Below are 12,969 nucleotides of genomic sequence, written 5' to 3'. Positions count from 1 at the left end.
GTCCTTGTAGTAAATTGAGACATATTTGGCAGTAAATTCCAGTGAAGCAAACAAGATGAGCAAAATCGTGAGACAAGTGGCTCATTTAGTTGAGGAATGGAAAGGTCATTAACACATCATGGTGTTAGATAGAAAATAAACTGTTTGTAACTGACACCATCAGACAGTACCAGACAGTTGTAAACAAAAGAATGTGGACTGTATTTAGTAGTCTGTGTGCAAAGCTCTTTATTTCCTTATCTTACAAATGTATTAACAATTCCAATTAAACTTATAGATAACTGATTACCTAAGACACCATCCATTTAAATTGCCCTTAAATCTGCCCTCTAGCCACCACTGACCATTAATCCCATCTCAATGTTATTTTCTCTATCTCTGACTGATACGGTACAATGCTTTCTGTTGGTGCCATGAGTTTGGACTTCTCTGGGCCATGTGCGAAATATGATCCCCTTCCCAAAGATGTCGATCACATGGTGGCCCCCCTAGACCTTTCATAAGCTAAGTGACTTTGCAGACATCATACTGCTGTTGGAATCTGCCTCATGCTGATGAACTTTGCCTGTTTAGATATCTCTCGGGTCGATTTCAGATCATTAATACGTTTCATTAATCCTCCAGTGGACCCAGGATCAAATTGCCTTTAATGCAGCTGGTGTCATATAATTTGATTGCTGATCATATTTGCATTTAACTGGCCTGTTGACCTGCCCTTTTATGAATTTAACTGACTGATGCAAAGCCCTTTTAAGTTCCTCAAGTAGTTTGTAAGCAGCAGCCTGTATCATACAATATCTACTAGTCTTTGGTAGGTGCTGTTTTTTGCTTTGTATATGCAGTGGCCACTATCTTCTGTTTTCATGACTGAATTAATGTGATAATAAACATTATTGTACTGTTCAGGTATATATTTCAGTTGTCACATTATTTTTTTGGGAAATTGGTGTTTGATATCATGTCCTTTATAGAATAATTTGAACAAAACTGGAATTATAATATTATTAAAAGTATGTTTTGTCTTTGTTTTTTTCAATATTGTGTTGTAGTTGATATACAAACTGTATGCACAGTATCTCCTTAAACATAAATATGTTAACATGTTTGTATGCTTTCTACATAACAAAGCATATTATTTCAGAATATCTAAAACAATATCATGGCACAAAATAAATAGATAAAAAAAGCATTGCCTTCCTGCTCTGGTCATATCCCAATAAATGATCTCAGAGTCTCTCTCTGGAGATATCTCACTGACATCATTCTAGTATCAAATGAATAGAAATCTGATCCAAGGACAAACCACACCCTTACTCACCCCGTTACTTACTGCAAAAAACATTACAGGCTGAAACTGTGTCTACATTTACTCTTTAAATTGTATGTACATTTCTTACCATTTAAAAAAAATGGAAACTGAAGCCACTGACAATTATCTTGACTTACCCTTTACGGACAGGTGTACAGCACTGAGAGTTTGCCCTGCAGTATTTGATGCAGCACAAACATAAACTCCATTATCCTTCTGCTTACAGTACAGAACTTTGAGTGTGAAGTATCCTTCCCTGTCCTCATATAACAAATAGCGCCTTCCAGACAGTATCAGCCTGCCATCTTTCCTCCAAATGATTTCTGGTTTGGGTTTTCCAGTCACAAAGCAGCGGAATTTGGCATGTTTGCCCTCTGTCACTGCAAACATTTTTACTTTTGTTGACTTGGTCAGGGGGTCGTCTTTGAGCCGGTTTGGCACTTGCCTACCGCTCCTTTGTTTTCCCTGGTGAGTTTTCCAGTGGCCATTTGTGTAGCCATTACGATTTCCTTCGTCCTCGTGTCCTGGGCCAGCATCAACGAGCAGCACAGCTCCTGCTAATGCTTCCCCAAACTCATTCCTGGCCTTGCATGTATATACACCACCATCTGGTGCACGAGTCTTAAAGATCTTCAGCTGGAACCAGCCACCGTCCTGATAGCCCACACTGAAATGTGTGCTTTCAAATATTTCATTGAGTTTCCTGCCATCTTTTTCCCAGACAACCTCTGGTCGTGGGCTTCCCCAGAGCTTACAAGAGAAGACGGCATCTTCCCCACGGCCGACACGAGTGGAGAGGGGCTTGATGAGGAATCGTGGCTTATTTTCCTCTCGTAACTCCATCTCTTGTGCCTCACCTTCCACCTTCAGTGTGGCAGCTGCGTATGTTTCCCCAATGCTGTTTTTTGCTTTGCATATGTACTGACCACTATCCTCTGTGGTCACAGCTGAAATTATGAGATTGTAAACATTTCCATCCTCGAAAACCCTATATCGTCCTTGAGGGTCAATCTTTTCATTGTTTCGCTCCCAAATAACAGCAGGTCTTGGATCACCACCAATTTGACACTTTAGGACTGCATCAGTCCCACTTTGTACCATCACAGGTCTTGGGTAGGCCAAGAAACGTGGTGCACCACCAAACACATCCATTGCTGCTTCTTTGTCAGCCTCGCTTCACCTCAGGCAGTCCGGGAGAGACAAAAAGTGGCAGTTATTCACTGAGCCGAGACAGTCCAACTTCTGCACTGCAAATTTCTAAAAAAGAAATAATAGATGGATTACTTTGATATAAAACAGCAAGTGTGTTAGAGATATTATTGGAACATGAATATAGTTAAATTGTAGTTGCAAAAAGTCTTCTTATTATTATCTTACAGTTTACCCAAATCATTCAAACGTATGAAATGACTATCTATTATAAAATTAAATGTAAAGTCTTCCTGTAATAAGGAAATAAACCATTATAGTGGAATGGAAACTAAAACTTCTATCATTCAAACAATCAACGTCCGCTCCCTTTACATGCATGTGTTTCAGCTCTAACGGATGGTGTGAATATTAGAGTTAATTGAATTAGATCTGTCTGCATGAGAGAAAAACACAGGCTATCAGTGAGTGGGGGAACAGCCTAGTCCTATTGCAACAGCAGCCACAACACACAGCCAGTACAGCTGGTGCTGTATTTCAATGGGAAAGTGCTTAATATAGTATACCCTAAATAAAGACCTGCGGGGGAGTGTGTGTCAGGTATCACAAAGAAGGCGCTGAAACCCGCATGCTCACACAAACACCGGCCGAACTCACAGCCTGCCCACCAAAGAGACCTTGCAGTCAATATATACCGAGCCTCCATCACACCCTTTGTTGGCAGCGCTGCTAGAGAATTCTTTTTTTAAATGTCAATGTTAAAATTATTTTCCTGTCATATTTCTTCATAAATATTGGTAAGGAAATCCTCCTCTTTGAAATGTTGTTTATACTTAAGTTTGTAATTCTCCCCCAATTGAAAATTATGCGCCTATTTTGACCATTTGTGTAGTCTCATCCTTTGCCTGAAATGTTTGTGTATTTCACAGAGGACATTTATCAGTAGAGTTACGTTTCGAGAGAGGTCCCAGAGTGATGTAACTTTGTGCTCTTGGATTGCATGGAACAAAATAGTATAGTAATAATAATATATTAATAATACTTAGCATAAATTATTCAAACATAAAAAACCCAACTAGTGGTTAAATACTGGAAAACTGAACAATACTTGTATTGTATAAAATACCCTTCAAAGTATTGTCAAACTGGATATGAGATGCATTACCCTAAAAAAAAAAACCACTTCTTTTTGAATATATTTTTCCAGCTAACCCGAAACGCTGTGGGTGATCTTGATTTAGATATTTATATAATATATGTATAAATTTTTATAGCACCTCAACTATTGTGTTCATAATCGCTGTTTTACTGCAAGTTTTAAATGCATAAACTGAAACAAATCCCGTACAGTTGTGACTGTGCAGCAGAAAAGAGAATAACTGAAACTTGATGATTTTGTATTTTTGGTATACCTGTTAAATATGTTATCTGATATAACAGGAGGAGTTTAGATTAATTTTATAAGTTGCATAAAAACACCTTTTCACATTGCAAGATTTTTTATTAACACGGTCTGGACATTGCATTGAAAGTGTCTTCAGTATTCCCCCCGGAGGTTTAAAGAGAAGAGATTAACCCCTGTGTTTACTTGTCTGATTTAATTGGAATGACCTCTGCCCCTTGTGAAGCAGTGCTGTGTACCCCTCACATGACCTACCTCGCTTCAGTCGCCAGGAACGACCGTCGACATACATTCCGCACTTGCAATCTCTCTTCGAGTTAAGAAGCAATGCCGCTCGTCTCCTGAAGGCTGAGTAATGTCCCAAGTTGACTTCAGATTCAGACACATGCTCTCCTCAAAGGTTCCAAGTTCTACTCCAGTACATCTTTGTAGATGTTTGCTTGGCAGAAGGGATAGAAAACAGAACTTCAGTATCCACACCAGCCTCCAGTTTAACAACTTCAGAGTGGTCCCCCAATCTCTGTGTCGTTCAGGCCATAGACACCCCAAGTGTCATTGTTCGTGGAATACCATTAAATGCTTTTGCAGCTGCTGCTGTCCCCTAAAAATACTGGCAGCCTCGATGACAGCAGTGAACATAAGTCAGGCACTTCCATTCACTTGCCAGCAGGGGCTAAAGATAGTTGAGGTGACCAGTGCAGGGCAGACTGCTTAGCTTACTTGAGGCTTTGCAATAAAAATCTAAGGAGAAGAGCAAGCTTCTGGTCTCTATGTATATTAAAGCTCATTTTCAATAAATCACCCACATTTGTTTTATTCACAAATTACTCAACATATACAGTCTACTGTCTTTTCACTATAGACTGTTACATATTTGTGCCTGTAGCAAGAAAAAAAGTGTGATTTGTAACATGAATTGTGGATTAGTAAACCATGTCTCATAAAGTTCAAGGTATGAATACAGAAACATATACAAAATAACTAAGAACAAAGAGGAATAGAAATAAAATAGACTTTAATTATGTTCTTAAGTACTGTGAACCTTGAAAGGTCCATATTCACCTTATTTAAATACTAAAACCTCTGATAATTTACTAATTCCAATGGACTTACAAAAGGGGGAAAGTGTTTGCAAGCAGAAACAGACTGAAGTAAAACTGTGGAAATGATCAACAACATAATACTAAATATATAATACAAAACATAATATATTAACTTTTAGAACATGATTTTTCCCATTTATGTGGGTACCTTTTCACCTATTTGTCCCTCAATGGACTGCAGTACCAGTAACATCGGTTGAAATAAATAAATTGAAAAACAGCCAATAGGCAGTGTTGCTACAATGCCTGGAAAAACAGTTTTGCAGAAACAGTAGAAATATACGATAAATTCGTTGTTGTAAAGATTAGTATTCAGTTTTCCACACAGGGACCCCACTACACTCTAGACTTAAGCCAGTCATTTCTGCATCTCCTTGCATTGACATTTAGTCAACAAATCCTGATGAGTCCATTCAGTCCTCTAGGGTTTCCCCCTGTACTACCCTTCAGCTGTGAATGAAGCTGCCTACAGGCTGAGGCTCACCAAACTATGTGAACGTATAAACGTGTTATGGAGGGTACCTCATTGTAACACCAAATGTGCTTAATCAGAATGAGGAAAAATACTGCATCGCTCTCTGTCTCTGTCTCCAGCCCCTGCTCACTTCTCCTAGGCCATGCACTTTCCTCCAACTCCCCAGACCTGCCATCCTCAAGCTGTCCACCAGATGCCCTCGGCCCTTCTTTTCCCATCTACACACCTGTTCCCACTTCTCATCAGTCTTGCAGTTACCTGGCCTACTCTGCCCACTACTCACCTGCAATTCATTCCCTCATCAGCCACTCACTACTTATACCAGTCCACTTTCATTGCCATGTGCTTCATGTCTTGCTCTCTAGTCTCTCTATCTGTGTTCTGTTCATCTGTTGTACCTGAGGACCTATTACCTGCCTGTTTTGGACCTTGCCTGTTTATTGGACTTTTGATTCTTGCCTGCTCCTTGTCGGATTAGTTTGTCTGTTTGGACTACCTTCTCTGGTTTTGACCCTTGCCTGCCTCACCATCCCGTAAGCCTTTTGTGTATAAAATCCATTTTGTGCATTAAATCATTGAACTGCATGGAGCTCTGCCTCAGATGTCTGCATGTGGGTCCTTCCCCTGTATCCCTGTTGCCCTTCTTGCACCAGCTGTGACACAGCTGTGTTGTGGTCGATGCCCTGTTCACTTACCAAATTTTACCTGGTGGATGTGTGCATCTACTTACAAGTTCATGCTAGGTACTGGAACCTGAAATGCTTCCACAAAGCAGAAAGTGTACATTACATCATCTCACCTGTTAGTATCCAGCCGATCAGTGTCATCCACCCACAAAAGTATTTTGAGCACAAATATTTTATCTATTTTTTCCAGCATTCTAAACCAGGACAGCTGTGAGTTGATATCCAAGTTTATCATTTATCAGCAAACCAAAGTAATACAAAATGTGATATAATTAGACACAAGTTAATTACAGTTTTAATTAGACTGTTGCTGTAGACTGTAACTGCTCTAGAGATGTTGTTATGAATGGGACTAAACCTTAGTGCACTGAATGATTGTTACAATTGAATTCAACTGAATCTGTAACTACCTGATAACTGATTAATTGTTAATAAGTAGTTCCTGAATAACTCAGTCGAGGACTATATAGTAGGTAATGATGAGTTACTAGAACAGTTTGGAAAACACTCTTCTATAACTGTTACGTGCATTCTTGTGTTATAAGTACATAGTGGCATCATTCAGTGGCAAAGAAAAAAACCCTAACCAAATTCTTCAGAGAAAATGGAAATAGCTCCCCGTTTGAATCATTTCTGTCCTGTGTGGGTATTTTGAAGATAAGTACTCTATTATATTGTCTCCCTGTTGGTATTAGACATTCTAGCCCTCATAACATCATATCCTCTTGACCTTTTCTCTAACTTGCGATCTAAAATTATCCAACAACTCAGTTAATTCAGCCAATACGTTTCTTTATAGGTCAGTGAAACTAGATTACAACAAAAACTCAAAACAGATTATGCTATTGGACTTTTTTCTTGTAGTATTTGTATGTAGTATTTGATACCTTGTGGTTACGAGGGGACTGGCTAGCACGTGGGCCTGTGTGTGAGGCTGTTGTGTGATTGTGAGACGTGGCCTCAGCGTGGGCTGCAGTGTCCCTTCAGCTGTTTAGTGGCTCCACACTCCCTCCTCCATGATTTCAGCTGTTGGAAGTAATCTGATATAACTCAGACCCCTTTAGCTGGATATGAAATGCTTTGTGCCTACAACCAAGTAAAAACTTAAAGGGTTATAATATATGAACTCACACGCTCTCAACTGAATGTATTATGTATTGTTTTTCTGGTGTATTAGACCCAAGTATAAGGGTAAATACACTTTGGCTATCATGAGCTACTACAAAAGAGTTAATCAAGAAAAGCAAGTATGTTTTCATACTTGGCTGATATTGATATTTCCTAATGTTGCTCTCCTATAAATAAGCTAAAAGAAATTCCAAATAAATTACTTTTTGCAAATAGTATTAGATCTCTCCTGTATCCCAAACCTGTTTACTCAGGACAGAAAACAGTTTTGTCAACTTCAGACACTATCAGTCTAATCAGGAATCTTTATTGATCTGTAGTTCTTTTAGCTAAAGTCCTCTAAAGTGCTTTCTCTAAAAAGTCATTTAAAGTAAAACTGTCAAGAGTAGAAACACTTTTGACTTTCTTTAACTCCATTTCGTTAATTGTGTTTTGTATCATAGTTGTTCTTGTGGGCCCCTTGAAAACAAGATGATACATCTCAGGGGGCTTATCCTGACATAATATTTACATTTAAATTGTTTTTAATTAATAAATTAGAAAAAAAAAGCTGGGTTTGAAATTATTTGCATGATGGGAAACAAACTTGGGTCAAGCTGCCACCTAATATAACAAGACCAGTAAATGATTAGTTGAGAAAACAGTGTGAAACTTTTAAATCTGAACAATGACCAGCAGACCAACTACTTGGTTACAAAAACTGTTTCCTCAACAAAATACAACTAGTTAATTTTGGCCGTCAGGCATTAGTACAGTCTACTGAGGTGGGTGACCTGAAATAGAAGGAATAATAATTGTGTCAAGGATGTTTTACCTATTGACTACTGAGTAGCAACCACACACATGAGATGTGACTTTGTATATATACTGTACAAAATTAAGCCTGATGGAAAGCAGCAGGACTGAAATGTTGCTGTGAATTAATCATCCTCTGGGGAAACATAACCTTAAATGTTGTTAAATGCTGAATGTGTTCTTGGACAACTGAAGAGTCTGGGAATTTTCTTTGATGGGCAACACTTAAAACTGTGTGGCACCTAACTATTTAAATCATGCATTTGACAATCTGCCAAATGGATGAGGTAAGATTGAAAGCCAAAATAAACACTTCAAGGATAGAAGCACCATAAAATCTTGGCGCTTAACTTTACATGTGGTAAAACATGCAATTAAATTACTTAAACTGCAACCGCCATCACACTTCTATTCTTAACTAACTTATTTTGAAGTTAAACTCAAAGTTATAAAACCTGCCATGTCGACTGTTTAGGATGTCAAGTGTTTTTTTTTTTTTTTTCAATTGATAGGCTACTACTTGGGCGGCTGCTGCTGCTCCAAACTGAGTTGAGATAATATGAGAATTTGAGAAAGCATTTTGAACATCTAAAATAATAATTCTGTTCAAAACAAACAACAGGTAATTTACAAATAAATGAGTCCCTGTGATGTAGCAGCTGTTCTTTAGTTGCTAGAACTACAGTATGCTATACATATATATATATATTGGTGGAGAGAGTCCTGCCCTGCTCCCTGTAAGGTTATACTGCAACATAGCATTTAAGACAATTTTGTCTTTCTTTTCCCTGACATTGGAATGTGAGCAAAGCAGACATTCACAGAGCTGTGGACATGTTCAGACAGTAGCCCAGAGGCCTACAGATACAGCGACTAATACAGCAGAGACTACTACATTGTGCTACAGCACTGAACCCAATGCCTTTTCCTCTGATAACAAACTCTGCATATAGGCTTATGTAAAGGAAGTGCCACTAAATTCATGAGTTCACATTTTGTAAAACTGTTGAAGCAAAATGGAAAAAGTCAGAATGTGCATCTGCACATATCTATATTTCTGGCTTGAACTGCTGCATTGATACAATAAAATTGAACAATAAAATGTGGAGTGATTAACTTTGCTATAAGTGTAAGAAAGAAAGAGGGAAAAAGCAAAATGAAAAAAAAAAAGTATCTCTATACCTTGAATACACATCAATAAATGAATAAAGTCCTCTGTCTTGTTTTTGGCAATGAAAGGAAAGAAATAAAAACAAGAAAGAAAGGATATCACATATTAAAATCAACAAGTGTGTGCACTGCGGACCTACAGCAGGGCACTAATGAATGCTACAGGACCAGAATAAAATGTTTCCTCTGCAGACGTTGAAAAGAACACCAACTTCATCCTCTGGTGGCCATCTTGTGTAAGTGCAACATGCCATCACTTGGTTACATTTGAATGACTTATTAATTCAGTAGATCATTTTAGTTTTTCATCAGTAAGGGACAGGGGAAGAGAAATTCACTCTTGGAGGTTGTATTTTCCACTAGATCCTCACTGCATGCAACTCCACTGTGTTCTTTTGCACATATTCATATCATTTGTCATATACTGTAATATTTAGCATTATGGGTTAACAGATAAAAATAACTTAAACTTAACTTAAACCTAAATTCTGTGCAATGGACTTCAGAACTATGACGTTGTAGGTCTCATTTTGAATTGATGTTGCATTTTAATCCTATATAGTTGGCTATGATCTCACAGTCTCAACTCTGGATAGACTGACTCACTCAGTATTTTTTTTTTCAAGAAATAAAATTATAATTCTTTTTACATTGACAAAAAAAAGAGACAAAGACAAGTCTTCCTCAGGTAGGTCTCACCTTTCTTTTACCTCTAAGCAACATAAACCAAAGTAAATAAGCCTTCACTGAAACTACATGTGGTCATTATCTTGTCAAGTCTGTTCTTGTAAACCCACTACAGCTCGAGAAGGTAGTGACAGTGTAAACTGTGCATGAATGACAGAAGATTTTCCGGTGGAAAACTTCAGTTTACATAGCTCACGTTGTAGTTTTTCGCCTATTCACATCCACTCCGGCTAATGTCAAGTGAGGGGCATACGTGTCACAAGAGAAACAAGCTGTAGCCTATTTATGTCATCAGTTCACTCATCATTGTTGAAATGTGAGAACAAGGGAAAAAACTAGAAAACGCATTTCCTGTGGAACATGTGTGTGAATGCTGACAGCTGAAATAAACCTTTGCTGAAAATGTTACAGACTTGTTCAGCATCCCCATCTATACAAATTTGCTGAATTTGGTTACCATGGAAGGTTACATGGAATTACATTTAAGAGATATGGCAGTTAATAAGTAGTATGGTGGTGTTTCACTAATGGCCACAAGGTGGGGCTATTGTTGCCATGCTAATATGCTGTGCACAGTCTCATGGAGAACTTGTGTACCAAGTTTCAATTTATTAAAGGTGACAGAATAGTAGAAATAACATGTTATAATATTACAGTAGTGCCCACTATGGGTATAATTTTCAAATGTTACACACTTGTGCAGTGTGGCTGTATGTACAACATTCCCAAATTTGGTTGCAATCAAATTTAGTATTGAAGAGTTATGGCCCATTAAGTGTATCAGGCCACACCTTCAAAATTTTGGTACAAATTACAGACAAACAGTAAGTGATACCCAAAAACGAACTGATAAGTTTTATTCAGGGTGATCTAAATATGGTATGTACCAAGTTTGGTGAAGATTAGATGAAATATGTGCTAACAGAAACAAAAAAAAAATGTGTTTAGCAAAAATTCCAAAATGGCAGAATTTTTTTCAGGCGCAAATGGGCGTGGCCTATATCGGACAAATCGGCTTCATCCAAGGAGCACACTGTGCAAATATTGTTTTGATGGGCCTCAGGGTCCATGAGTTATTAGCCAGAACATAAAACACGTAATAACTGACCACATGGTGGCGCTATTGGTACCATTTTTCAATATGTTAAGCATTTGCACATAGGACACCTGTCCATGAAGTATGAATAGTTAAGCATGTTTAATTTTTGAGATATCAACTTTAAAACATTCCTCCCATAGACTATCTATTATGAATTTTAATATTTAAAATATATACATATAAAATCACTGGAATGTGCTAGAAAGAAGAAAAGTAATAGCATAAATGTCCTTAAAGAGCTGAACATTTTGATATTTGAATGGTGTCTGTAGCTGAAAGTATGCACAGAAGAATAAATACAGCTTTGAAGTTCACACTAATTAGAAAAAAAAAATCCACAATATCATCGTGTTACAATGACAGAAAAAAACTACAAATTTAAAAGCAGTAAAACCATCAAACAAAGGGGGAAAAGGGCAGACATTAAATTCCCTGCCTGGGAACGTGTTCCCTTTTAGGACCTGGCGGAATCCTGATGTGAACTCCTGCAGGTCACTTCTCTCACTCTCCACACTGCTCTGTCTCCAGCAAAGCGCTGCGTCCCCATCAGCTGTTCGAGCAGCGCGCAGCAGCAGCGCTGGACCAAGCAAGCAGAGAACACTTTTTACACCCCATCTCCCCTCAATAGTCCATGTAGCTTTCCCGCTCGATACCAGTGAAAGAAGAGATGAAGATGAGGTACTTTTTTAAAAAAGCTTTTTTTTCCGCATTTTTCTTTAAAGTTTTGCAGCTTTTTAGTAAAACGATAAAGTTGTGAATGTGTGATTACTTGCTGCCTCTGCAGGTGTTCCTCATGGCTGGAGCGCTTTCTATGCTGCGTCTTTATTCTCGTCAGCCCAGCTGCATCGCAATGGCCAGGTAAGAGCATGTATTTCAAAAAAATGAATGGCTTTGATGGCATGCATACAATTTTAGTTTAGTCACGTTTGCAACATTTTTAGCGTTTTCTAGCTTGTGAAAGTGTCTTGTGCGTTGTTAGGAGCCGGTTGATACTGTAACTCTTGTACTCATGTAATCCACTCACTTTTTGTTCAGAGATCCTGTTTCTGCTGCTGCAGGATCAGCTCATTGTGCACCAAACTGGGGCAATAGTAGAATGGTTACAGGTGACCAAGTTGACTTGTAGTTTAAGCTTTTGTATGATTCAGCTACTGTATGTGTCCCTTAATTTACACAATAATTACCAGGCTGTTTAACAGCACTAAACTGCAGGAATGCAATAGTTTTGCATCATTATGATGTTAATGATGATGTTTTTTTCTTTGGCTTGGGAGGCATTAGTCTACTGCTTGTTCTGTGCTCTTTTAAGAAGACTGTACAGCAACATTTCATGTGTCTAACTGCCAAGCATGCTTGCAATGACACATTGTTTTGATTCGATGATAAAAAGCAGCAGTGTGTCCATTCTTAGAAGGTCGGAGTTGCTTGGGACTGTTAACCGGTTTTCTCGAGTTCAAAGTCTACACTGTTCAGAAACCTACATTCTTTCTTTGTCCTGTGTCTTGCCTTGTATCTGTGGCCTGTAGTGGCTGCATCTCAGGCTCTTTTTTTTTTTGTTCCCACCCTGTGTGAGCAGAATAGACACCAGCAGAATTCTTGTATCTTTACAGCTGTTATAATGTTAAGACAAGAGGAGATGACAGTTGACCATTTCTTTTACACACGGTGGTAACGGTGTTAAAAGGCTATATGAGCCGCTGAATGAAAGAATTCTCTTCTGTTGCTGAATAATTTATCCTGAACCTCACTAATGTCCAACATTTAATTTAGTAAACGTTCTTCTGGAGAACTGTGTAGCTGTCAGATGATAGGGAGAGGAAACTGAGAGGATGTTGATTAATATTTGATTGACTGTGACACAGTGTTTTGGGGACTTTGCAGGGAAGAAACAAACTTAGTCATGGATCTTAAAAGTAATTCCTGGTGAGTTTGAACTCATTGACTATTTGGTGGGTGGGATTTTCAA

General features: G+C 38.3%; 2 protein-coding genes across 6 annotated transcripts in view; one reads left to right on the top strand and one right to left on the bottom strand.

The window, feature by feature from the left end:
• The window catches only part of LOC121906831 (obscurin-like protein 1), a 40,191-nt gene extending 35,861 nt beyond the window's left edge, over positions 1-4,330 (bottom strand). For all 4 annotated transcript variants that reach the window (XM_042425980.1, XM_042425983.1, XM_042425982.1 and 1 more), the window contains exons 1-2: positions 4,116-4,330; positions 1,447-2,566 (exon numbers count right to left, since the gene is read on the bottom strand). In XM_042425980.1, coding sequence (XP_042281914.1) covers positions 1,447-2,461 — 1,015 coding nt within the window. In that variant the 5' untranslated portion in view covers positions 2,462-2,566; positions 4,116-4,330. The remainder of the gene's footprint in view (positions 1-1,446; positions 2,567-4,115) is intronic.
• Positions 4,331-5,794: 1,464 nt separating this feature from the next.
• Positions 5,795-12,969, top strand: part of col18a1a (collagen type XVIII alpha 1 chain a) — a 90,294-nt gene continuing 83,119 nt past the window's right edge. For both annotated transcript variants that reach the window (XM_042425756.1, XM_042425755.1), the window contains exons 1-3: positions 5,795-5,971; positions 11,532-11,681; positions 11,788-11,861. In XM_042425756.1, coding sequence (XP_042281690.1) covers positions 11,671-11,681; positions 11,788-11,861 — 85 coding nt within the window. In that variant the 5' untranslated portion in view covers positions 5,795-5,971; positions 11,532-11,670. The remainder of the gene's footprint in view (positions 5,972-11,531; positions 11,682-11,787; positions 11,862-12,969) is intronic.

This window comes from Thunnus maccoyii, chromosome 11, assembly GCF_910596095.1.
Source record: "Thunnus maccoyii chromosome 11, fThuMac1.1, whole genome shotgun sequence".
NCBI lineage: Eukaryota > Metazoa > Chordata > Actinopteri > Scombriformes > Scombridae > Thunnus > Thunnus maccoyii.
Note: the sequence above shows the minus strand (reverse complement) of the source record. Positions and strands in the feature narration are given on the sequence as shown.